This window comes from Megalobrama amblycephala, linkage group LG14, assembly GCF_018812025.1.
Source record: "Megalobrama amblycephala isolate DHTTF-2021 linkage group LG14, ASM1881202v1, whole genome shotgun sequence".
Taxonomy (NCBI): Eukaryota; Metazoa; Chordata; class Actinopteri; order Cypriniformes; family Xenocyprididae; genus Megalobrama; species Megalobrama amblycephala.
The window spans coordinates 30,077,291-30,104,724 of NC_063057.1; the positions used below are offsets into that span (position 1 = coordinate 30,077,291).

The window sequence follows — 27,434 nt, forward strand, 5'->3', positions numbered from 1 at the left end:
AATGAGCAAGGTAGCAAAAATTGACACTGATATATGTGAAAAATCAAACAAGACTTAATTGAACTACTCTAATACACACAAACAAACAAAAGCACACACACACACATTCATACAGTTACAGGAAAATTGTGAGATGCTCCTGTGAGTGCATGTTTCCTTTGTGATGTAGTTTGAGGAATCTTTTCGGTGCTAATTCGCTGGGGGTCGGTCGTTGCGTTCTGAGGGACAGCGTTCGATGGTGAGTGAGTGATTGGCTTTTTTTGCCAGGTTACGAATTGTTTCTCTGCGTCTCGTGAGTTGCTGGAAGCAAAGGACTTTGAGAAGATTTTCTTCGCCGAAGTCAAACAAAGGCTTGTCCGACAGAGTTTATGAGTTTTGAAGAGCTCTTGAAGAGGTCTAACGTGCAGGCAGGATGATTGTCGGTCAGCACAAATCAAGCGAAGCCAAGGCAAAAAGCACACTACAATGCATGGCATTGTTTTTTAAACAGGTCTGTCGGCTCCGCCCTATTGAGTGTTTCCATCAGTCAGATGTGGTTTTGGGCAGGTCTTAAGCCGAGTTCAGACTGCACGATTTTAGCCCCGATTTTGGCTCGCTGACAGGTTTTGAGAAATCGCCGACAAATGCCCGAAATCACAGACAAATCGGTGCTCATTCACGCGAGTGACAATCACGCAGTGTGAATGAGCAAAGACGCGATCTGAGAGAATCACCGACGAGTCGCCGATGCCCGTTAGATATTTGGCATGCTAAATATCTGGACCTGTCGGCGATTCAAAATCCTGCTGTGTGAAAAGTGTTCTGACTGAAAACTACATCGGCGATGACCGACAGCCAATGAGAGAGCAAGATACAGAGCAGCGGGGAGTTCGGGGAGGAGTTATAGACCACAATATCAGCAATATCAATATCACAATATCTCCCCAACCATTTCCTCCTCCATATTCTTCTTTTCTTTTTCTTGTTTTTGCTGCAAATCAGCGCACAGGCAATTCGTATTGCAAGCTTCTTTTAATAATAAACCCAGTCTCACGTGAGAACTCCGGTCTTTCACGCGTGATATCGCGTTGTTTCCTTGTCACATCTCGCATGTGTTTGGTTGTGAAACTGAATTTGTGTGCCAGACAGAGTTGTCGATGATTCTTCCTATTGTAAAGTCATGCAGTGTGAAACCTTCTGTCGCCGATCCATTGTGCAGTTTGAACACTGCAGCGACTGAATGCTGGCCAAGATAGTCATGCAGTGTGAAAAGAACAGTGACCCGACTACTTTGGAAATCGTGCAGTCTGAACTCGGCTTTACGCCCAACTCTCTTGATCCTGCATGTAATTAGCATAATATCCACATATTCCTTTGTGTCCAAACTTTATGGAGTTTTGGGCCAGCACTTTGAGAAATCAACTTTCATAGTTCAAAAGTGGTACATCTTACAAAATCCCCTTTGCATCAAAATACTGGAAATCATTCATCCATCACACAGATACCAAATAGCATATACATATAATTTGAGGTAGACTTTCATAATAATTTATCTGTAATCAATATTTAAAAACACAGAAAGAACTCCACTGGTTATATAAAAGCATGCATAATACATATATGTTCAAGGATACTTCTGGTGATTAGTTCATATCTTTTGCAGCAATTTTGAGCAATTGTTTCTATTTAAAACAAAAAAAAGTGAATTTATTGTCTGCCAGTGACATTCTGGAATGTCTTTGAAAGGCGTCGTCAAGAGACATTTTGATTGAAAAATCTGATACATATTAATAAAAATATGAAAAGAAAATGCCACAATGTCTCTTTATTCTCTTATTTATGAAGAATGAAGAGATACAGATCAAGGATCAATAACAAGATACACTTAAAAAGGTATTATTTAACATTCTACATTTACTACTTTAACAAAACACTTTTGAGTCACATGTGATATTCATGGGTCCTGTCTGTCTCAGTGCTGAAACTCTTTATACAAACTTACATGTATAGACAGATCAGAACTTATGATTATATTATACTGACTTTATATAGTAATCTATTGCAAATTTCAAACACACATTAGTCCTCATTAATAATTAATAAATTAATACTTAAATCATACGCTGAAGGTTTAGAATTATTGGAATCACATTCTGCAAATCTCCTGTTATTTTAAGGGAAACAGTAGATAACCACTGAATGTGTTGTGGTTATTCACGTTTTCATATATCCTCGCTTTAGGCCGAAGTTTCACATTAACAACATCTCCAGCCTCCAGGATCAACACAACTCCATTTGAGGCATTTGCCCGATCTGAATTCTGAATATTATATGCTATAACCACATGCTCTTCATTCTTATAAATGGAGGCAGAGGTTGTAGTTGGGCCATGTCCATATACAGAGATTCTGAACATGTACACTCCTTTCACTGGGGCTGTGAAAACACCTAAATCAAATAACAAGAGATACAGAATCAGCTGTTTCCTGTATGATTGATTAATTACCAAACACACTGTGTAATGGTTTAGAAAGATGGCAGATGATTTAATTCTCTTATACACATTACACAACTGCAGAGAGGTCTGAATGGAGCAGAAGGTTTTCATTACTATAAACTGAGTTTTATGATTCTGTTTCATTGATAATTACCTGTACTTCGGTCATAGGCGTTCCCTATGTTTGTGAAGACGTTTTTGTAGATTAGTGTCTCTTCAGATGTAAAAGGACCAGTATGTCCATCGCCAGATTCCCTCAGTGCAGCTGAAAAAGCTATTTCTCTGTCTGTTATTGAAAAACATAAGCAATATTGTGATATATTACTGTATTACACTGAGAATGAATACACTGAATTTAACATCATTCAAGCACACTTTCACCTCTATTTTCCTTTCTCAACTCCTCCACTTGACTTGAAAGATTTGAAATTTCTGTGAAGGAATAAAGATTCTGTTAAATGACATTTACACTGATTACTGTAATAGATAACACAATTTACACAGTATACACTCAACTTTACACTAACATTTACACTATACAATGTATTGCATTGATGTTATACTTTGAGGATCAAAGATACCTTCATCTTTCTTGTTCATCTCATCCCTCAGTTCTCTGATGTTTCCTTTCTGCTCTGTAACGGTGGCGGTCAGTTCTCTCAGTGATGCATAGATGTCAGGGAAGCACAGATTGTAGTATTGTTGGCTGTCAGTTGAAGCTTCAGCTCTCAAAGTGTCTGTTTGAGGTGGATTCTGTCTTCCGTCCTCAGAGCTGATCTGTTGACTGATCTCATTCTCATTGAGTCCTCCATCTACCTGCTGCTGGACGACAAACACAAAGGTTTCCAACAGCAGCAGTATACATACTAAAGCCTTCATTCTTCACTGATGTTTGTTTCCAGCTCTTGCTCTGTCATCCTCACAGCCTCTCATGTTCCTTTTATAGTGTCCTGATTTACTGTCTTTTGAACTTGATTTATATTGCTTCAGATAAAAAAGTAGTTAAGGTAAGTTAGATGTTAATCATAATCATATTTCTGACCTTTGATATAGATGGTCACACCTCTTTATGGTATCCATATGCATATCTTTCAAAAGTTATCAGGTTTACCAGCTTTATGTTATGACAAAAAAAGAGAGAAAAAAGTGGATGTAAATATACACAGACAAAATTAGTAAGTGATGTTTATACATACAATGTTTAGGCCTTGTGGCTATACTATTGAAACAGTGTGTATTTAAAGGATTAGTCCACTTTTAAATAAACTTTTACTGATAAGATATTTCGCTAGATAAGACCCTTATTCCTCGTCTGGTATCGTTTAACGCCCTTTGAAGCTGCACTGAAACTGTAATTGTGACCTTCAACCACTATAAGGAGAATAATCCTAGAATGTTTTAATCAAAAACCTTCATTTGTTTTTGACTGACGAAAGAAAGACATGAACATCTTGGATGACATGGGGGTGGGTAAATTATCAGGAAAAGTTTATTTAAAAGTGGACTAATCCTTTAAATGTTTACTATTTACATTGACTATAAGTGCCTGACAATTTATTTAACCCTCTGGGGTCTGAGGATTTTTGGGGACCTGGAGAAGTTTTGACATGCCCTGACATTTGTGCTTTTTTCAGTTGTTCATAAACATATTAATGACACAAGTGTCATTACACTGTATTCAGCACAAACTAGGCTACAATAATATGTGAGGAACATGTATGTACATGTTAGTATTTTTGAAGGAATAATGTTTATGTGTGGTTATTGAAAAAACAAAAAACTTAAGTCACTGAAATAAAGCCACAAAACTAATGTTATATATGTGTTCACAAGAGTTCTGGGTATTGGAGGTTGTAGACTAGAGTTTTTGATTCAGAATGATGTAAAAATTATCCTGCCTACTCGTTCACATAAAACAATATATTGATTTAGATTTTGTAAGACATTTTTTGTCAAGAAACACAGTATGCGTGGAGGCGTGAATCTTCATGAATAATGCTGTGATTCACATCTGAGAAAACAAAAGATCTGCATAATGACCTGCATAATGACCAGCATAATGAGGCCTTTCAGTCAGGTAGGCTATGTGAAAAAACACTCTGTGATCATGTTGATAACAGGATTAATGTTCACTCTTGACAAAATCTCATATTTAATGATGCCCCAAAATAGGCAGTTAAAAAAATGAATAAAAAAAAATCTATGGGGTATTTTAAGCTGAAACTTCACAGACACATTCAGGGGACACCTTAGACTTATATTACATCTTTTGAAAAGACGTTCTACGGCACCTTTAACTAGTCACAGTTTGTTGTAAGCTAATTTGCTAATTGAACCTCAAAACCTCACTTAGACTCGACAGGGTGGATATACACATGACAGGGTGGACATAGCATTTGTAGTTAATATTGCAATTTATAGAAATGCGATATTATATTTTATAAAAACATATGTAGATAATATTTTGTAATTTAGAAATGATTTATTGTTTGTGTTAATGTTATTGTTTGTGAATGTATATCTAGATTTCTTTTCAGAAGTGTGTTTCTCTCTGTTCATTAAGTGGTGTTTACATTAGGTTTTTAATCCGTAATTTTCACCTCTTTGTCGCCTTCTCTGTTTGAACCCTGATATTACAGTTATTTGCGGAGTTATCTTTACGTGGTATATTTTTGCATCTGCACAGCTCCTCAGCGTGGAAGAATCTAATGTTTTGAGGTGTATATGTGGGCTGTCTATCAACGCACCAGTTGTCAACGATGATTGTCGTTTTGAACTTGCTGGATTACAAACCGGCATCAAAATGCAAGTTTAATTACATTCCATCTGCTGTAAGAAGAGGCTACACACAATCCGCTGCCTGCTGCATCCACACACACGTGTTATAGCCTGCTAGCCGGAACTCTTGTATGTATACAGACGTGACGTAATGACGCAATGACAAACGGCGGAAGCTCGAATTTCCCATCTAAACCTACCTGTCACAGACACGTCAGGTTCCACCTCCCTGCAATACCCACGCACTCAATCACCGGAATTCTAATCACTGCCACCTGCACGTCATCATCTCTGCAATCACCTTCCCTACTTAAGCCACACACTCATACACAGTAGTTGTCCGGTCTTGTTCGTATCACAGACTCATGTGTACTTACCTCAAGGACTCCAATCTGCTACCTACCTGCATCCAGCGTCTCCAGTCTTCCTTGTGTGCTCCTCTCTCTGTGTGTGAGTGTCCCCCGTCTTCAGTCATCCGTGTGTTCATCCAGGATTCCATCTACAATCAACAAAGGACAGTATCATTCCTCTATCATCTCTTCAAGCTATCTGATTACCATATACTCACCTCTTGCCTGCTGATATCAATAAACAAACCATACTTGCTTTTACATCTGCCTCCGTGCCGTCTGTGTTGTAACACTACCAGTACCACTCAAATTATAATACATTATTACCATTATTACCATCTTACCGTTGTGAATTGGGCTAAGGTAAGGAGAGGTAAGTTTGATCCCCTGCTGATTTTGTAAGTTTAGTTATTTAGTGATGGCCGATTTCAAAACACTGCTTCAGGAAGCATCGGAACATTATGAATCAGCTGTTCGGAGCACCCAAGTCACGTGATTTCAGCAGTTTGCCCTGAGTTTGACACGCGATCCGAATCATGATTCGATACGCTGATTCATTATGCTCTGATGCTTCCTGAAGCAGTGTTTTGAAATCGGCCATCACTATATAAGTCGTTATTTTGGGGGTTTTTTTGGCGCACCAAACATATTCTCGTCACTTTATAATATTAATATTGAACCACTGTACTCACTTCGTGCCTGAACACCATTTATCCCTTCACAGTGGCGTATATCGGACGGGGCACGCAGGGCTATTCAATTATTCATCTTATTATTATGCTACTTTTATTATTAAAATAATATTGTAATTCATTTGCTCCGCAATATCATAGCGCATATCACTGCAACCGATGCGCTGTGAGTGAGTGAGTGAGTGAGTGAGGATAATAAAAGATTAGTTGGATACTCCTCATTTAAAAAACAACTCGTTTAACACGAAATATTTTCGTATAATTTTATTTTATTTTTGTCCTCACTACGGACCACAAGAGAAATATCAAGAAAATAAATCAACAGTCTCTAAGAGGATATGCGCCGTTAACGCAGCGACAGATGCCAAAAGCTCAGTCAGTTTTTACTTTCAGTTTCTGTAGCAGATCGTCTGAATGGGCAGGTGGGGTAGAGCCTCACCAAAATATTCATCATAAAATATAGGCCTACCCCTATGTACACTGAATTAATAATAAATTATAAATGTGTTCAGCATTCTGCAACAAACATTTTTCAGATTTTCTAGACTATTTTAAGTCGTAAAGTGAGCAGGATATATTAATGTAGCGCATGGATTCGACAGGCATGTATTCATAATACTAAGTGGGGCAGCCGGTCTCAGGGCCCTTCCCAGCTCTACAGCGCCACACAACTTTCCTATGTAAATCTGTGGTGTAAAATGGAACTGCAGCACCCTCTCATAGAGAGCCATTAGGGCAGATTTCTGGCTGCGTTAAACACACCTTTCCACGTTAAATACACCTCACTCCAGATCAAGACGATATCAGTCCTCTTCAGATATGTGTCTGCATCAGGTCAGTAACTGTTTGGCATGACTGTTCTTCCTATGTGGAGTAGCGTATCTTTAATTTAAACGTGCTCATGTTAATAGCTTTTATAGTAGTTGTGTTGTTTATGTTTGTTCTAAAAATAGACATTAATTTTTTCCTCACTCGAATTCCTACATAACTATTTTAAAACAAACTTCGGAAGCAGAAATACTACAATTCTAAGATTCTGTGTGTTGTGTGTACTAAAGTCTGTCAATCATCATTAGAGCGCCACCCTCAGGCTGAATAACGCAAAGACGTTCGAATTCTGCCAATAGTGTGTCTGATGTGTTAAACATAAACTAGCGCTAAGACCCAGCATCTGCCCTACCTAAATTTATGGCAAGGAGCCGCTACTGTTCTCTAGTGAGACTAGACTGGGTAAACCCAGCCTGATCTGCTGGTGATTTGATTTCGCTCGGCAACTCAGTCTGGAAACCCATACATTCATTTCTACTGCTACACTTTTGCGGGAACCAATCACAGACTGGCTTATCCACCTTGCTCGCTATTGGTGGGTATAACACGATGACGATAGAGAAGCGACAGCAAGTTGCTTTTTGTTTACATTGAACATGGCGGCCACCGAAGCGCAGCAACCAGTTGATGCCGCTGTCGATGCTGTGTTAAAAGATTTCAAAGGCAAGTTTTCTTTGAAAACGGAACAGAGACTTGCCCTGGAACAATTCATAAAAAAGAAGGATGTGTTTGCCCTACTACCGACCGGCTTTGGTAAAAGCCTAATTACCAGCTAGCCCCACTGCAAAGTACGTCACCCGGAACGTTGATCTGATTGGTTGAAGGACTATCCAATTGCATGAATAATGCTCGTTGATCACGCCTCTTGTGCAGTAGAAAATACATAGCAGACTCCCCAGACCAATGTTCAGTTTTAAATTGAGCTTGGTCTGGTGATAGCCAGACAATAGTGAGACTTCACCCGCATAACGCTCACGCAAAGTTTGCACATTGTTTGTGTGATATCAACTGGCTCACCTTCATGGTTTAAAATGGTAATATTTTTAATATTGCGACGTGACATTTTTCTTTATCACCAGTTGCTCGCAAAATGATGGACACTGATTCAGATATCGTCCGCGTCATTTCCCGTGATAATAAAATTAAGTGAATTATTAAATAAATGAGTAGATAAATGAGTGGCATTATTAAATAAAAGAACAAGCCAACTTAAACTTCTGCGAATAATTTGCTGATGCAGGTACAAAAAAAGACATTTACCTGCAAAAAAAAAAAAAAATCTTGCCCCCCCAACTCGAGAGTCAAATGTCGCCCATGTGTGCTAGTATGTACCCATGATTTCAGAATGCATTCAAGGGGGTGCCGTAGAGCCCCCCCTCACGCCAATGTACCGGCTTTGGCCCGGCCCTAATGGCCATGGATTCTGACCTGTGTGCAAATTTACAAGAGATTTTGAGCACATTAAGGGCCCCAGAAGCCCCCAAAACCTTGACGAAAATAAATAATAGTAAGAATAGGGCCTTCGCCCTTTCACCCAATTATGAAAACAAAATAACAAATCCAAAAAACAAAACAACAAATTATAAACACAATGACAAATCTCGAAACAAAATAGCAAGTCAGAAAACAACGACAAGTCATTAATAATGGAAAAGGTAGGCATCTTTTGAGAATGAAATACCACTGGTTGGACGAGACATCTGCCAATCAAGCTAAACAGGAAGTAAGAAATTGAGTGATAAACTTTTGTTTCATGTACATAGCTAAAAGTCAATCAGTTTTAGGAAAACATTTTAACTGGCGAGAAATAGAATACGTTAAGCACTACTTTGATGATGAACATTCATACGCCGTGATTGTGGATATGCTGTTAAAAACGACAAATATTCACCGATAAACAATGTAAGGAATGCAATAAAAGCAGAGCTGCGTGGACCAGGACAGTTGTTCGGCTACCGGTCAATGTGGTTAGCATTTGTGCAGAGAAACAAGTTGCATGTTAAACGTGATGATGTTATGCGGATGCTGCAAGAAGTTAACCCACAGGGGACAGAACAGAGGACACTTGGTAGATTTGTTCGGCGTACCTACCACCCCATGTGACCGAACTATCTATGGCCTGTTGATGGATACGATAAACTAAAGCCGTTTGGGTTTCCCAGAGGAAAATTTTACTGCTCAAAGTATGCTTTTCTATAGCTCAGGAGACAAATTTGAGATTCTCATCTAAGCCTTATTTTAATCTCTATTTTGTCTAAAATGTTTCTCATATATTTCTCCTAAAATTCACTAGGAGCAATAGGTGAGACAGAATAATCAGAGGGAGTCATACCTGAGACTAAAAGGAGATGCCTTGCTAATCTCAATTCTGTGTTTTTAATGACTCCTTTATTTCTCCTTTGAAAAAGAAAATGAGCAATACTGGAGCTACTATGGAGCAATATCCGAGTCTCTCGCTCACTCTCCCTATCATTCACACAAACACACACGCACGCACATGAATTACTAATTCAATCATATGACCTTTTCCTCCTACCAGACTAGATTCACCATTCTAAACAACACAGATCATCCACTTCAGAACATCCTTGATGGACCAAAGAAACAACGGACGGGAATGCTACTCTCTCTTCACTGCAGGACAGACAGAAGATCTATCCACAACCATCAGGCTTTAAAAATCTATAGCAAATGGCAGATTAGCTGATGTAATAAAGAAATTAAGAAATCTGAATCTGAATCTTTATTTAAATCAAAATAACATTAACAAATTTAAAGACATTTTAAAGACAGCAAAAACTGTTTAAACATGGTCATTACAAAATATGAACTAAAGTGCTTTTTTTGTAAAATTAACAAATTTAAAGACATTTTAAAGACAGCAAAAACTGTTTAAACATGGTCATTACAAAATATGAACTAAAGTGCTTTTTTTGTAAAATTCTGTTTTTAAAACAGTAACAATTTTAACAATGTTATGAGCAGTGGCAGGCCAGGTTTACAACAATTCACAACAATAAACTTGAGTCTCTGACGCCAACATACATAATTTGAAAACAAGGACTTTTTGTGAACATTGTCATTTCAACAAATGTCCCATATTTACAGTGTTGTGGCCCTGATGCGGCATTTGTTTATGAAGGCTTTTTTGACCTTACTTTTTTCAACCGGTGTCCAACCATCCAGTGTACTACAGCGCATGACGTAAGCTGCAAGCATAAAAGAAAAGAAAGCACAAATTACAGATTGCATTGAGTAACCGCAGTTACCACAACAGTATTGACAACTTTTTTCATCCTGATACGACAAAATTCGCATTGTAATATCTCTATGGATCACACATTAGGAAATGCAGCAAAACTGTGAGGACAGTGAAACAATCATAACACACAACGTAGCTATGTGATATATGGGTATCCAACACCTCTTATTGGGTTCCCACACATTTTTTACCTATGAATTTTCACAACTTTTTCCACAAATTGTTAACAACCACATGAGCAACAAACTTACTTATAATTGCATTGACTTTGAACTTATCCAGGACTCTCTTCCCATCTGGCACCTTTCCGTGTTTCCCAAATGCCACAGCATTCTGGCACTCCTCTGCAGTAAAGAATTCATCAAAAAGAAGATGGAACAAGCGAAGGCAGTCCTTCTTTGCGGATGCATGGATTGCAGCCAGGTGAGTCGAGGACAAGAAGAGGCCACTTCCTGGATATAGCTCCTGCTGCCGAGATCTGCCTTTTGGAGCCCAAACACCAGCCTGAGGTTGGATCTGTTCCACTTTGTCCAGAAAACTTCTGAATGCCTCGAGGTGCTCACCACCTGTGACACAAAAGATGTATATTACCTTACAGGGACACAGCAGCATTCATTAAGTAAAAAAAACAAAACAAAAGACAAGTTTTTAAAAAGTCCAAAATATTTCATGATTGGATAAGAGTTTTACCAAATTGTTAAAAGCTTTTAAGATTTAGCTTAAGCATCAAATAACTCCCAATGTCCAAAGTAAGACAATGTAGTAGAACTTTAAACATATACCAATATAAAAACATAATTACAATTTTATGTTGCACAATTTAATACACTAGATTATTACCCACGTTTTTTTTTTTACACAACTCTTCTGAATAGATATTAGGTGTGTTAGAAAAACTTTGAGAGAAAAAAAGAAGTGTTAAAAGAACAAGTAATTGCAACAGAGAGAACAGAACATACTTACTTATGCCACACAGCACATCATGCAGTTTGGCCTTTTCCTCCACTAATTTTTCCACCTCTGTCTTGCATGCTTCGCATGGCTTCCATGATCTGTCTTCTGCTGACTCAGGCGAAATGAAACATGGTTCTCTTTCTGGAATTGGATCATGCTTCGATGATTAAAGCATCTGCAGATGAGCTTGAAGTCTCATGTTCAGAGGTGCTTGTCTGGCTCTGGTCCCCAAGAACAGCAGGTTTTTGATGTGTATTAGGACTGTGCAACATTTTGAGGAAGCTTTCTTTGGCTGTAGGAGCTGGTGGCTGTCTCCGCTGATCCAAATCTGCCAAAACAGGCTGCTGTTGTGTTTGGTCTGAAGGTGTGGGTAGTGCTGTGTGAGGCTGGTGATGCTTTGAATACTGCGAAAGGCCTGGAATTGTGTGGAATTGGAGACAGAGTAGTTCGATACTGGTTGAGCGACTGGAATGGTGAATGCTGGTAATGTTGTGGCGTATTTGGTGATGACTGGGAAACTGGAAGTTGGTACTGTGGCCAGGCAGTTGCATGCTGGAGCTGTGGCTGGACAGGTAGAAATGACTCTGTGGGTGGAGGCTGGTACACTGGCCAGGTTGTTGGAGGCTGAATGACATTTTGGTCCAAAGTATTTAGGTGATCCTGTGCAGAGGTGGACTGGCCTGCTTGAGGTAGGAATGGAAGGTTGTAGAATCTTTGTGCAGCTGCATCTCTTTTTTTCATGTCCTTCTTAGTCGCCTTCTTGGTATCCACCGTTTTGTCAGCTGTTCCAGTGAAGTCTACTGTAGCTTTGTAGAACTTATTGTCAGACCATCTTGCAAGTACTTCTTCTCCTGGTGTCAGATCTCTAAAGCAAGCGATGGGTTTATCATCTTTGTTTAGTATATCACAGAGATTAAAAATCTTTGCTGTGTATCCATCTTCAAAGGTCAAAAATACAAAAAGTCCTGAAAATGAACACAAAGTAAACAAAAAGGAGATTGTGAGTAAATCAGTGCAGGCTAAAAATCAATCTTATTTAAACATGCTACTATATCTTTATTGTCTTATTTCTAACCCTCTTAGCAAAGCAACAAAATGACCTCTTCACTTTAGCCTTCGACTAGGATTAACTTTATTCTTTTAGCACTTTCAAATTTATTCGCTCCTGCAACTCTTTGATTTATGCACTCTCTATTCTATTTTTTCAATGTTTTTAATCCCTTTCATTATTTAATTATCACACATTTTATTTATTTGTTTATTTATTTATTTATTTTACACATTGTCTATGAAGAGTATGGTGCAGGAATACTTTTTTGTAAAGAACTTTGAGCTGCAATTCCTATACAAATTATTTTATCCCTTAAATTTTGAGATGACTCGCAAAATTCAGTCACTAAAATGTACAAATAAGTTTCACTCCTTTTTCATGACATTCCTTTAAAAATTCCTGTAGGCTATAATCAATATGTGTGCCTCAAGCTACCAATATACAGTATTTATAAAAATTCCAGCAATAAGAGACCAAATACTGACGAATATTTTGGTTAGTAAAGTGTCCAAAGTACGTTAAAAATAACCACTTAAACCAGTTTTAATACTTAACAAAATTAGCTAAGCCGTAGTATAGTAAAATAACTAAATTACCATCTTGGTTATCTCTGGGGGAGCTGGGGTCTGGTTCATACAAACTCATCTTTTTCGGAGGGTTTCGCGCTCTTCTGGGCAGTTTTGTATTAGTTCCTTCTGCACTCATTCTGTAAAATAAACAAAAGTACAACACATTTAATTATTGGGGTCTCACTGCACGAGATCAAATTTTTCCAATCACACACAATTTATGTAACTTCAAGAATGTATAGCTACAAAATACGACCAGTTTCTTCAGAGAGTATCAGAACCCGCATACACTCGCCATTTAAAATGCCTAAATTATGTTTTAAAAAAACATGTTGCTCATGGGATGATATTAGACTCAAAAAGATTAATGAATGCACGCACAATTATCCATGTACTAGATAAATGTTATGAATGTATCTTACTAGCCACAAACAAATGCCATTCGATTGTATGCAATACCAGCTCGGTAATTCAGCGACTGCCATCTAGTGGTAGCTGCCTGCCTTGCCTTTCAGTTGCGCGTGGATCATACAAGCTAAAAACTGCGGAAAGGAAGTCTCAGAATCCAAATGAACCGAACGCGATCCACGCGAACAAGAAATCAATAAATGCATGCGTGTCACCTGATCCACAAATGCACAGATTACTTTTTGCAAGCAGAAATTATGACACTTTACTACAAAATAGAACATTTATACTCACAAAAATGACTTTATTGGTACAAAATGCTTCACGTTAATGAAAATCTTAATTCTACAGACACGAGTTGGAAAGCATTTGTTTCAGTGTTGTAACGCACATGTGCACATTTTTTAAATCGTTTACACATTAATGAATAGCACTGGGCTTGTTCGTTGGTTGTTTGTGTGTGTGTGGGTCTTGAAATGCTGTAAAATGCGAAAAAGAAGTCTCAAAATCCAAATGAACCGAACGCGATCCACTTGAACAACACGTCAATAAATGCACGCATGTCACCTGATTCACAGATGCACAATTACTTTTTGAATGAGCAATTTATGATTTATGAATGCAGAACAGAACAGTTTTATTCGCAAACATGTACAAATCGCTGCACAATCATTCAAACCCGAATTCCACAGATTCAAATCGAATGGCATTTGTTTGTGGCTAGTAAGATACATTCATAACATTTATCTAGTACATGGATAATTGTGTGTGCATTGATTAATCGTTTTGAGTCTAATATCATCCCATAGTTGCTTACCTTCTTTTGAGTCTTGCAACTGTTTTTTCCTCCATTCCGACTGCCCGCCGCAACTCCATACGTTAACCCAGCTAACAGGGAACGTTCCCAGAACATTCACTAACGTTCTTTAAAAGTTGAATGTTAGTACAAAACGTTATTAAAATAATGTTTTTGGAACGTTCTTATAACGTTATTAACGTTCTTATAATGTTTAGAGAAAACGTTGTGGGAACAACGTTCTTGGAACATCTTTAGAACGTTATTTGTACTTGATGAATGTTCGCATAATGTTGATAGAAAACGTTATTAGAACAACATTCTCAGAACGTCCTTATAACGTTATTAGTATTTTCTGAATGTTATCATAATGTTATTATAAAACATTCTGGGAACAACGTTCTTGGAACATCCTTAGTACGTTATTTGTACTTGATGAACGTTAGCATAATGTTGATAGAAAACGTTATTAGAACAACATTCTCAGAACGTCCTTATAACGTTATTAGTATTTTCTGAATGTTATTATAATGTTATTATAAAACGTTCTGGGAACAACGTTCTTGGAACATCCTTAGTACGTTATTTGTACTTGATGAACGTTCGCATAATGTTGATAGAAAACGTTATTAGAACAACATTCTCAGAACGTCCTTATAACGTTATTAGTATTTTCTGAATGTTATCATAATGTTATTATAAAACGTTTTGGGAACAACGTTCTTGGAACATCTTTAGGACGTTATTTGTACTTGATGAACGTTCGCATAATGTTGATAGAAAACGTTATTAGAACAACATTCTCAGAACGTCCTTATAACGTTATTAGTATTTTCTGAATGCTATCATAATGTTATTATAAAACATTCTGGGAACAACGTTCTTGGAACATCTTTAGGACGTTATTTATACTTGATGAACGTTCTCATAATGTTGATAGAAAACGTTCTTAGAACAACATACTCAGAACGTCCATATAATGCTATTAGTATTTATGTTCTCATAATATATCACGCACGGACATTTCAGGACTCGCATTTTGAGCTGAATCAGACTCTCAATTCCTGACGCCACTGAATCGAATCTTTTTGGAATCGTTTACTGTCTTGACTCTCGAGTCTGTTCTTTCCCCTCCCCCACTGCCTCACTGCAGCTTTTCTCTTGCGCGTGCAGCAGCAGACAGCGTCCGTTATTTTCTGAGGCTGAGAAAACGTAAATGGTATGTTATGAATTCATAATACTATTTTAAATAACATATATGCCAGAACATAACATCAGAATTTCAATGTTATATGTTTTTTTTTTTTTAATTCTTTTTTCCAAACTGTTTATTTTTTAGCCTGACGTTGCGAGCCGTTCGTTCCCGCTCCTGCTCCATTCAAATCTTGCGCGCGCTGACAGGGTCCGGTATTTTCATCATAAAGAGATTTACGTTACACATAGGATTTACATCATAAGAAGGTAAGTGTGGATCCAGAAAATAATTGTAAATAACATGTTTACACAACATCAAAAGTTTTTCGTTATATAATTTTTTTTGTGAACCGCATTTTCTAGGCCGCTGCCTTTCAGTTATTGCGCGCGCTGACAGCGTCCTGTATTTTCAGAGGTAAATATCAGACGAAGCGATGTGTAAATTCATAAAACAATTTTAAGAGTTGTTACCAAAACGTAAGATTACGCGTTGATTATATAAATTGAGTGTGTGTATGTTATAAAATTAACTAACGTTAGTTTGGTAAACTGCTAACTGATACTTAGCTGCCACATTTATAAGAAGTTAACGTTAGCTATTAGTAAAATATTCACGTTTATTAATTAATTCTAGTCTAGCTAGTGTGCTTGAGTTGTTATCTTATTTCTCTGACAAATCAGCAGACACTTTCAACTGTCCACAGATGCTTCAAATACAGCACTGAAGGAAGAGCTGCAGCTGACTTGATTCTTGCGAGGCAGACAAGGACAGAAAAGGTGTTTTACCAACACTTACAATAAAATATATCATATTTGTTAAAGTGTAAATTTCACTCCTGTTATTCATGTTTAAGTGTAGAAATCGACAATTTACTTTGTCATATATAGTGAGAGAGAAATGACATTATAATATATATATATATATATATATATATATATATATATATATATATGACTGTTTTTAGGCCAGGTAGTAAATGCTGCTATTCTTCTCTAATACTGTTGCTCTTCAAAGAACACGGTCATCAATCAGGTAACTTGCACACTGAAAATCTTTTGTTTGAATACAATTCAGTTACACAAGTTATCTTGTATTTTATTCAGCTACTGAAAGGACAAGAAAGCACTTTTACTTGTTTTTATTTTTTCCATTATTATTGCTGTCTAACAAAATTGTTTTGTATTATCATTAAACTGTACTATGACATGTCATGTTGTAACCTGTGCTTAAACAGTGAGAACTGTAATGTATTTAAAGAAAATGTTTTTATTTTATTTGTTTGGTCACAGGATCCTCCATTCCCAGCTCCAACCAGTCATCTGAAGGACTGCGGCGATGGGAACCCTTTGAACCACAAGTGACAGTTTCCACCAGATGAGAAAAGGACATGGTAGAGGATGATAGACCCCTATTGATATCTCACTGATGTTAGCCTGCTGTACTGACTGTATCGCACACACATACAGTTTTGTGCTCAAAAGTTTACATCACATTGCAGAATCTGAAAAATCTTAGAGTTAGTTCATCCAAAAATGAAAATTCTGTCATTTATTACTTATCCTCATGTCGTTCCACACCCGTAAGACCTTCGTTAATCTTCAGAACACAAATTAAGATATTTTAGTTGAAATCCGATGGCTCAGTGAGGCCTGCATAGGCAGCAATGACATTTCCTCTCTCAAGATCCATTAATGTACTAAAAACATATTTAAATCGGTTCATGTGAGTACAGTGGTTCAATATTAATATTATAAAGCAACAAGAATATTTTTGGTGCGGCAAAAAAAACAAAATAATGACTTGTATAGTGATCGCCGATTTCAAAACACTGCTTCAGGAAGCATCGGAGCGTTATGAATCTTTTGTGTCGAATCAGCAGTTCGGAGTGCCAAAGTCACGTGATTTCAGCTGTTTGGCGGGTTTGACCCACGATCCGATTCATGATTCGATACACTTATTAATTTATACTTCCTGAAGCAGTGTTTTGCAATCGGCCATCACTAAATAAGTCGTTATTTTGCTTTTTTTGGTGCACCAAAAATATTCTCGTTGCTTTATAGTATTAATATTAAACCACTGTACTCACATGAACTGATTTAGATATGTTTTTAGTACCTTTATGGATCGTGATAGAGGAAATGTCATTGCTCCCTATGAAGGCCTCACGGAGACATCGGATTTCAACTAAAATATCTTTATTTGCTTTCAGAAGATCAACGAAGGTCTTACAGGTGTGAAACAGCATGAGGGTGAGGAATTAATGACAGAGTTTCCATTTTTGGATGAACTAACTCTTTAAGGTTGAACCACTGCAGTCACTACCTTTCTGGACCTTGAAAGTGTTGATTATATTGCTGTCCATGGACAAGTCAGTTACCTTGGATTTTATCATGCATACAGGGCTTGACATTAACGTTTTTCCTGTACAAGAGTCTGGTGATGTCTATGGGTCACAGAATCACTCCTGTGATTGCTTGCAAGGGATTTACAACTAAATATTAGCTTTAAACACTTTTACTTTAAGTTAAACCGTCCCAATATTTAAGCTCAAATTAGGCAGAGGGATGAAACTGTAAAAGTGCTGTTCTTCTTAAGGTGATTTATACTTCTGCGTCGGACCTATTTATACTTCTGCGTCATTGTCCGCGTCGAAGTGAATGCAGACCACTAGTAGGCAGTGTCCGCGGTCATGTTGAGTATCAAGGCAAAAGCCGAAGAAGAAGCAGCTCGTCATGTACGTTGTCAGAGACGTTTACAAATAGGGGTGTAAGAAAATATCGATACACGTGAATATCGTGATATTATGTTTGGCGATACTGTATCGATTCTCAAAAACGCTGTATCGATATTTATTAATTTATTTATTTACATCCCAGGTTCGTGGCTTTGTGTTTAAACCACAGACTGTATAAAACCCAACCGCTAGATGGCAGTGTTATCTCAAAGCGTAAACTGACGCGTAGCCGGAGAAGCACGAGGCGCATCAATAGCGTTAGCATTAGCAAACCCAGCTCACAAGATGATAAAATAATTCCACTCCTGCGATATACAGCTGACGTGTGGACTCATTTTGGCTTCAACTATAAAGAACCCACTAAGGAGGTCGACAAGAGTTAGTTGTTTGCAAAATATGACATGTTAAAATTGAATCTGAGAGCTCACTTAATATCCTGACACGATCCACGCTGCTGAAAGGCATTTAGATAGAATATGTAGTAATGTTATGTACTGCACGTTTTCCTCTCAGTAACAAAATAAACGCAACAAAAATGACAGCGATGACAGCATAAAGAATGCATCTGATCATAGCAATGTGGATATGTTTGCACCAGCTCTGTTCATCTCTTCAGTAAAGGCACTTTATACATTACTGCTTTAAAGCAAGGAGCTTTACAGTATTAAATAAAAAACAAACAGACATTCATTCATGAACTGGACTATGCACTAGTTGTTAAATAGTTTAGAAATTAAAAACTGCTATACTGTGAACCTTAAAAACCTATACACATAAAGAATCCTGCAGTCACTTTACTATTTTCCCTTAGATTGCACAAAATAGTGATTAGTGATATAAATGCAAATGATATGTTATGAATGTTATGAACTTTTACATTGTATAACATTTGGAAACTACCTTTGAATATTGTGTTATTTCATATTTATAGTACTTAAAGGTGGTACAGAGGATGTTTTTGTCGACTGAGTTTTTGAAATGAGCGCATGCGGAAGAACAATCCCCCTCCTTTCAAGTGAACGCCTCCCAAAACTCGTGCACGAGTGTTTGTTTACCACCGGCATTCGCTGTGTTATTAAGCCGGGCACACATTTTACGACTAGCTAAAACATTGACTGTGCTCAACATACAGCGATAGTTTCCTGCTCCTGAAGCAGATTTATATACTTTCACATGGAATTTTGAACACCGACTGTAATCGCAGACTGAACGCAACTGGCTCTGACTGGACGCGTTTGAGCGCGATCAGTCATAAGTATCAATTTACATTCATAATCGGCCTTACAATCGTTAAGCCGCGCACACACTTAGTGGATTCATTATGTCGGACTCACCGCAGGTAACTCATAATCTGCAGTTGTTACTCCTGTCTCCTGACAAAAACATTACATGAGGCACATGTAGAGTGTGGAAAGTTACTAGAGCGCGCAGCCGCGCGTCTCTCACAAGGAACGTCATGGCAGTGATTGACAAGCCAGAGGGCCAATCCGCGCACGTCTCTCACAATGGCAGTGATTGACAAGCCAGAGGGCCAATCGTTTACGTGATGATCGCGTAAACGATTGGCTGATGTTTTTAAGGCCCTACCTCGTGCACAGATGATGTATATTAATATTATTCCTTTCAGTGCACCTAATAAATAGTCTTTTATCACTTAGTAAAGACAGTTTCAAGTAATATTGCAAAAATGTATAAAACAAAACATCCTCTTTACCACCTTTAAGTACCCTAAATAACTTAAGGGTTAACTTTTATGGAGTAGCCACACTGTTACACACTGTCTTTAGAGGGTGGGCTAGTCTTTGTTTAGTAGGATGTGTGTTGTTTTAAGTTGCGTGTTGTTTTAATGGTGTTTCTTGATTGTACAGCACTTTGGTCTGCAGGTGCAGTTGTAAAGTGCTCTATAAATAAAGTGAAGGAATGAATGTTATTATTAAATGCTTTTGAAATAATAAATAACCATTAGTAACATCAGTCTGTCTGTTCACTTTACAGATGGAGCATGAAGAGCGCATGAAGAGACTGGACCTGCTAGTTTGGCAAACCCAACCCCACCCCTCAGACACCCCACACAAACATTCTTACTGATTAAGCTTAATTTATATATGAATGAGTTTTTTTAAGTGTGCAGTTATATAATTACCTTTTGTAATTAACATTGTGTTCTTGGAATGGCTGTATCTTGTGTTAATAAAAAAATAACGTTGAAAGGATGGTTCAGGGACATTATTCTAACCTTAACATAACATTTTAACATTAAAGAAAGTGGACATTTTAATGTTCTTGGATGTTACAAATCAACGTTCTTTGAACGTTGTATTGATAATAAAATTTAGGTGGTGAGAACGTTGCAGGAATGTTATGCTAACCTTAAAATAACGTTTTGCTAACGTTAAAAAAACTGGACATTTTAACGTTCTTGTAACGTTACAAATAAACGTTCTTGTAACGTTACAAATCAACGTTGCAGGAACGTTATAAATCAACGTTCTTGGAACGTTACAAATCAACGTTCTTTGAACGTTGTATTGGTGGTAAAATTTAGGTGGAAAGAACGTTGCAGGAACGTTATGCTAACCTTAAGATAACGTTCCAGCAACGTTAAGCAAACTGGACATTTCCACGTTTTTAGAACATTTCAAATAACGTTCCCACAACCAAAAGAGAACGTTTGGAAAACGTTCTCAGAACATAATTTTGTTTGCTGGGAACTAACGCGCGCCTTAACCTCGTTGATTCAGCAGCGCCCCTCCACTGTGAATTAACCAATGAGGATGCAGCATTTGTGACTGATGGCGCTCTCTTCTAATGCTGACGTCGGGGCTGCATCATCTACAAGGTTCAAGGTTCACAGTGTTTTTGCGCCAACTGAAGCTAAAAAAAAAAACAAAGGTGGCGGTGCAGCATCTATAAGCGGTGAGTGACTTTTTAATAATAGAATAAACTTACTTGTGTTTTCTTTGTAATTTAAGGTTTTTGTGAGCTTTGTAAATGTACAACACATTATCTTTTAGTACTTGATTTTTTGTTTTTACATAAAAAAAATCAAGTTTTATTATTATTTCATTAAGTGTAACACTATTTAACACTGTGTATTAGACTGCACTGTCTATACCACCATCATCAAAGAAGAGCATCTTCTATATTTGTGTGTGTGTGTGTGTGTGTGTCTGTGTATGATACAGTTGGAGCTACATATATTTTTAAAAAAATAGAATGGCGCAGAAGTGCAACTCACGCTGGAGGAGAAAGGTGAAGAGCCAGCAAAATACTTGCAAAAGATACAGAAGAAAGGTTGGGAAATTTACATTTTATTGTTTTTATATTGTCATCTGCAGTGATTGATTATAAGCACATTCACCCAAGTTCTGTATTTACGTACCATTTGAGGTGTTGGTACTTAACTTGCCACTTGATATTTCCACTCCACTACATTTTAGGGAAAAATAATATGGTTGCACTTTATTTTACAGTACGTGTACTTACATGTACTTATAGTGTACTTACAGTGTATTTATCTAAGAAAGTTCTGGTAATACAAAGTAACTACATGGGGTAGGGTTAGGTTTATGGGTAGGTTCAGGGTTAGTACCTAATTATTACATAGTTATTGTAATTACTATAATAAGTACATAGTATGTACATGGAGAACAGGACTGTAAAATAAAGTGCTACCAATAATATTTTAATGTTTACTACACTACATTTATCTGATAACTACCGGTATAGTTTCCATTTGCTTTACAGATTACATTAAACTTCAGAGTCAAAACAGCACATTTTCCGATTAATTTACATGAATGACTTAACTGATTCAGGTCAATAACAAATCTGATAATTGGCCAGGACATAATCAACCAACGCATACATGTAAATATTATGTAATTTACTTACACTTTTGAAACTGAAGTACATTTACTGTGATATCATATACTTTCATCTTCTACTAAAGTCTTTTTCATGTGGGTAATTAGCTTTTACCAAAGTCATATTTTAACAACTTCCCTTTTACTGAAGTGTGTCTTTCAGGTAATTTATAAAAAAAAAAAAAAAAAAAATTTAGCTGCTATGTTCTTTACTCAGCTACATTTCATCAGCTCCATTGGTTCTGACAATGTTCCTCAATAATTTTATATAACAATAAAATATTTGTTTGAAATGACAAGTCTGTTAAGATCACCTTTATATGTGGAATTAGCAAAATATTAAGAACATGTCTGACCTATGTAGTAGTGTTCTACAGCACTACAAAGTACAGTTTAAAAAATGGCCATCCAAGTAAATAATCACCTCTTTTAAACAGATCCAATAAAATGTTAATATTTTAATCCCCATGAGGGGAGAATTTATAGCAGGATTTCCTACAGTATATACTGCATTGTTGTAACCTAGGTATGTCTTATAAATTTGCATGTGAGTGTTAAATATGCTTAATGTATTATCATTCTCGGTTTTCTGCAGGACACACAAGGACAGGAAAATAGAGGTAAAACATGTGCAAAAATGTAAAACAACTAACTCCATTTCCTTCAGTCTCCAAGATGGCATGTAGTTTATTTATTCTGTGGAAATCGCATGTTGCAAAGCTTTAAATTTTGATCGACTGGAGCGTTAATTCAAATAAAAGTTAATGTGTCCAATAAAACACTGTTACTGAAGTGAGACCTTCAAACCTCACTTGGGTTGTCAAGGTTTACTGACAGCTCAGGTGATTATTATAACACTTTAATAGTCTAGTAATTAGTAATGTGTTTAGCATAAGTATAATGAAAAATAAACATGTTGAGACTAGTAAGCCATAAATTCACCAATCAAGTAAAAGCAAATTAATCAATTGTTTTTTTTTTCTAGAAGCAACAAACTGGAGGTCAGATGATTGCAGCACCGAGCAAGTGACCAGATCTGCTAATTTGGAAGATTCTTCAAACACAAATGTGTGTAACATCCATTACGCCAACCATTCATCCCAATGCTATGGACACACAAGTGAGATGCATCACTCTGGTCTTAATGTTGAATCAGAGCCTGAACAGCCTATTTACATGGAAACATTTCCTGAGCACCTACCTGAATTTGTTGAAGAAGGGACTTTAGATGACAATGCGTTATTTGATGAAGACTTTTCAATTGATGATGACCTATCATTTGAAGACAGTTTTGAGCTTAACCTAGAGGAGGGAACAGAACTCGAAAGCTCTACAAACACTGTAGATCATCCACTGTACAGAAATGCACCAATTTCTGTTGCAGAGAGTCTTCTCCTCATAATGACTTTTGCAAACAGACACAAAATAACAGGAAAAGCTCTCAGTGATTTGCTTACATTAATATCTCTGCACTGCCCCTCTGATACACAGACTGAGTGTCTTAAAAATTTACACAAATTTAAACAGTTTTTTGATGATCCCTCCTCTCTGCTTTTGCACACATATTGTAGCTCATGCTTCATGATTGTTGAGAGTATAGACACCCAGTGTAAAACCTGTGAAGCCAATGTGTTGATGGAGGGGTCAACCTCCTATTTTATTGAGGTTCCCATTGAAGCACAACTGAAGAGATTGTTTGCTCAGGAAGGTTTTGAAGAAAAACTTAAGTTTAGGTTTAATAGACATAAAAAATGTCATGACAGTATTGAAGAAATATATGACGGAAAAACCTATCAGAAATTAACTACTTGCAATGGGCCTCTCAGTGATTCCAGAAACATTTCGTTAATGTGGAACACAGACGGTATACCTATTTTTAAGTCTTCAAAGTTTTCTGTTTGGCCTTTTTATTGTGTCATAAACGAGTTAAATTTTGTTGAACGCACAAAACGAGAAAACATGATATTTGCAGGTGTTTGGTTTGGGGATTCAAAGCCGTCAATGTTGACATTCCTTGTCATGTCCATGCCTTTCCTTTCCAGAAGACAGATCCAAAAGGCCCGCCTCATACTCACAAGGGGTTTGTAGATTATGCTAAGATGGCCTATGATTCCAACAGCATTGTTCGTGGGGTGAAGGGACCTACGTTTCTCAGCAGACTAACAAGCTATGATTTGGTCTTGGGCACAGGTATAGACTACATGCATTCTGTACTACTGGGAGTAATACGTCTATTGATGTTTTTGTGGTTTTCCACAGAGTTCTCTCGATGTGCATTCAGTATGGTCAGATCAATCAAAGAAGTTGACAAACGTCTGGAAGAAATAAGGCCACCATTTATGATTCGATTCCCTCGTTCTGTGTCTTCTCACAGGATGTTCTTTAAAGCATCTGAGTATCGGTCCATTTTGCAGTTTTTCGGGCCAGTTGTATTCCGGGGCATTCTTGCAGGACTACAACCATTTCCTGCTCCTTAGTGAAGCAATCTTTATTCTTCTGATGGAGTCAATAACCCCTGCTCAAATAGATCATGCTGAGAAACTACTCTGGAATTTCTGTTCTCAAATGAGTGGACTCTATGGTGAGTGATACATGACAGCCAATTTGCACTTACTTGTCCATTTAGCTGATAGTGTAAGAGCTCTTGGACCTCTGTGGACACACTCTTGCTTTCACTTTGAAGACAAAAATGGGTACTTGCTCCGTCTTATACATGGAACCCAGAATATACCTGCCCAAATGGTAAATGCTGTAAAGACTATACAATATCTCCCTAGCATCACACAAAACATAAAGCTGAACATAGTAACTACTGAGTTTTTGGCCAGAATGACAAATAGCAATAGTTATCAACCAAGTAATGTTGTCAATATTGTGGCCATGTTAGGGGCATCATTCAATAGATGTCTTTAAACTGATGATATTTTTCTTCTGGAACAGTTTCTTGGTAAGGCTTTACATAGTATTGTCGTCAAGGCATATAACAGAGCTCAAATAGGGAAAATAATTTACACTTCCCAGCAGTATGTCAAAGCCAAAAGACGAAACAATTACACAGTGTTATTTTGTGATGGTGCGCAGATCAAATATGGACAGATTAAATTATTGTGTTCCTACAAAGAACCCAATGAAGGTCAGAATGAGATAAAACTTGCGTTTTTGAATGAATTTGCAGTTGCAAGCGTAAATCTTCTACAAGATACTTTGACAGGTGGAACGTGTTTCCATATTGTTAGCCTCCTGGCAGTTCCTGTGAGAAAGACAGTGGTAGGACTTGAAAGTATTTTGGCAAAGTTGATGTTCATTGATTTGTCCTTGATGCCTGGTATTGTGTTTGCTGCACATTTCCCTAACAAACTTGAAAGGGACTAAAGATATTATAAAGTCAAAGATATGATCTTATTTTGAACAAAAGGGCCCATGATTTAACTAGTTGAAAATCCCTACTGAAAATGTAAAATATGTTGATGGACAAATAGTTTATACTGTGATGCCATCTCAACTGTTTTATATGGGCAAATCTATTGTCATACAAAAAGGTCACTTTGGGGCTAACATGAGAAGATGCATACATCTGAATATACAACATTAAAATTATTAATGATATGAGTTTTTGGCAGTTAAACTTTGATACATCTGAAATGTTGAAATTGTAATTTCTTTGCTCTCAAGTTACCAATAAATTACTGTTTTTAATTTTGCAATGTGTTTTGTGTGGTTAATAAAATTATTTTACTGAATTACATGCAGTGAAATATTTCAAATCATTTATAGAAAATAATATAAAAGAAGAGGGTCTTTGCAGCCTAAAATAAAAGATTTACAATTAATTTATTCATACAGTAATACATTATATTTAAAAAATCATGTGGATTAAGATATCATATGAAACAACCAAGACAATGATCCAAGTCTTAGAATTCAATGAGCACTTGTGGAAATCTCTTCCTTTGCTCTATCTGAGTTAAACATGAGATGCATGAATTGAAGCTGGGATAAGAGTATATTGAGTTCATGGAGAGAACTCTGTCTGAGATCACAAAGAGACACAGAAGTTGAGAAACTCTGAGCATTATATTAGAGCTTGTTGAGATCTATTCTGAAACTTAAAAGGAGACTAAATTGAGATTTAGTGCATCTTATTGCTCCAGAGAAAAGCCTGAGACACAGGAGAAATAAACCTTTGTCTCAGTTTGGTGTCATATGGATCTCAAAGTTGTCTAGGAGAAATAAATGAAACATTTTGGAGATCTCTTTTCAGATTTTCTTTTCCTCTGGGCCATCCCGATCCTGTTCGGAGTTCCAGTCTTGTGCTTCCTGTTCCTGTTCGGTGTCTTCGTGGATTTCGTTCTACGTCTGGATTCAGCCGTCTTCATCACCAGCGCACTGTGTCTCACCAGCTCACTCTGTTTCCACGCTGACCATCTCAGTCCCTGCACCACCCGTGATTCTCTGTTCAGTGACTCTCCACATTCATATTATCATTAAACGTGTTAACTTGCTATTGCTTCCTGTATTCTGTCATGACAACCTTGATCTTCAAATTCAAAAAGTTTTCACCTCCCGACTCTTAATGCATCGTGTTTCCTTCTGGAGCATCAGTGAATGTTTGAACCTTTTTTAATAGTTGTGTTTGAGTCCCTCAGTTGTCCTCAGTGTGAAAAGATGGATCTCAAAATCATTCAGTCACTGCTGGAAAGGGTTCAAATATGCAGAAGATGATGGAAAACGTCTCGGTTACGTATGTAACCCTCGTTCCCTGAAGGAGGGAACGGAGACGTACGTCAGTAGTGCCCGAAGTATTGGGATATTGCCAGAGAGCCCTATCAGCTTCGAGTGAACTAAAACAAACCAATGGAATTGGCGTGCGATATTTGCATAATGTGCACCGCCTCCATCACATGTATATAAATAGGAAGCAGATGCAATCGCACTCTGTTTTTCGCTGAGGAGACAACTGGTGTCCGCACTGCAGCGAGGGTACAGAAACTGTGGCGACGGGACGTACGTCTCATCTGACAGGTGACAGCAGAGCTGGCTCTGCTAAGGAAAAGACACAGGCTCACTGTAGGGAGTTTGACCGTGAACAAATACACATATGGGACCGCTCACATAGAGGGATCGCAACATATGGAACCTAGCCAACATTAATGCCGGTGACGGACATTGGCCTGGCATCAGACACTCCGCAATGTCCGAGCCGAAGGGGGAACACCAAGCGGGGAATTCGACTGGAGTAAAAGGATGCACGTATCCGGCCCAAGGGGCGGCAGTGGCATTGCAAGCCGACACTTAGAGCAGGTTCAACGCGTCTACCGGCTGGTGGAAGCAAGAACACGGGAAGATACCGGTTCTACACGTAGGCTATAGAATCTAGCGAATGTGTTAGGTGTCGCCCAGCCCGCAGCTCTACAGATATCTGTCAGCGAGGCGCCGTGAGCCAGCGCCCAGAAAGAGGCCACTCCTCTGGTGGAG

General features: G+C 37.6%; 3 protein-coding genes across 8 annotated transcripts; 1 reads left to right on the plus strand and 2 right to left on the minus strand.

The window, feature by feature from the left end:
• Positions 1-2,131: 2,131 nt before the first annotated feature.
• Positions 2,132-3,454, minus strand: LOC125245148 (heavy metal-binding protein HIP-like). The gene is made up of 4 exons (XM_048155637.1): positions 3,058-3,454; positions 2,858-2,908; positions 2,631-2,762; positions 2,132-2,427 (listed from the first exon to the last, which is right to left on the minus strand). The coding sequence occupies exons 1-4, from the start codon at positions 3,353-3,355 to the stop codon at positions 2,147-2,149; spliced, it is 762 nt and encodes a 253-aa protein (XP_048011594.1). The 5' UTR covers positions 3,356-3,454; the 3' UTR covers positions 2,132-2,146.
• An 8,141-nt stretch (positions 3,455-11,595) lies between these two features.
• On the minus strand, positions 11,596-14,237 carry LOC125244408. Its single transcript, XM_048154495.1, has 3 exons — positions 14,186-14,237; positions 12,988-13,097; positions 11,596-12,305 (listed from the first exon to the last, which is right to left on the minus strand). Exons 1-3 carry the CDS (start codon positions 14,218-14,220, stop codon positions 11,596-11,598), a joined length of 855 nt encoding a protein of 284 aa, XP_048010452.1. The 5' UTR covers positions 14,221-14,237.
• A 337-nt stretch (positions 14,238-14,574) lies between these two features.
• LOC125245126 lies at positions 14,575-26,446 on the plus strand. 6 transcript variants are annotated; one of them, XR_007179437.1, is made up of 11 exons: positions 14,593-15,383; positions 15,504-15,625; positions 15,722-15,773; positions 16,063-16,135; positions 16,324-16,391; positions 16,649-16,749; positions 20,089-21,009; positions 21,279-21,387; positions 22,555-22,579; positions 22,945-23,027; positions 24,002-26,441. XR_007179437.1 is itself a non-coding variant. In XM_048155597.1 (10 exons), the coding sequence occupies exons 8-10, from the start codon at positions 21,310-21,312 to the stop codon at positions 24,045-24,047; spliced, it is 1,206 nt and encodes a 401-aa protein (XP_048011554.1). In that variant the 5' UTR covers positions 14,581-15,383; positions 15,504-15,625; positions 15,722-15,773; positions 16,063-16,135; positions 16,324-16,391; positions 16,649-16,749; positions 20,089-21,009; positions 21,279-21,309; the 3' UTR covers positions 24,048-26,446. The 6 variants fall into 6 exon arrangements, 4 of the variants coding, with proteins under 4 accessions (XP_048011558.1, XP_048011557.1, XP_048011555.1 ...); XM_048155597.1 differs by having other exon boundaries at positions 14,581-15,383; positions 22,945-26,446; XR_007179438.1 differs by lacking the exon at positions 22,555-22,579.
• Positions 26,447-27,434: the final 988 nt, after the last annotated feature.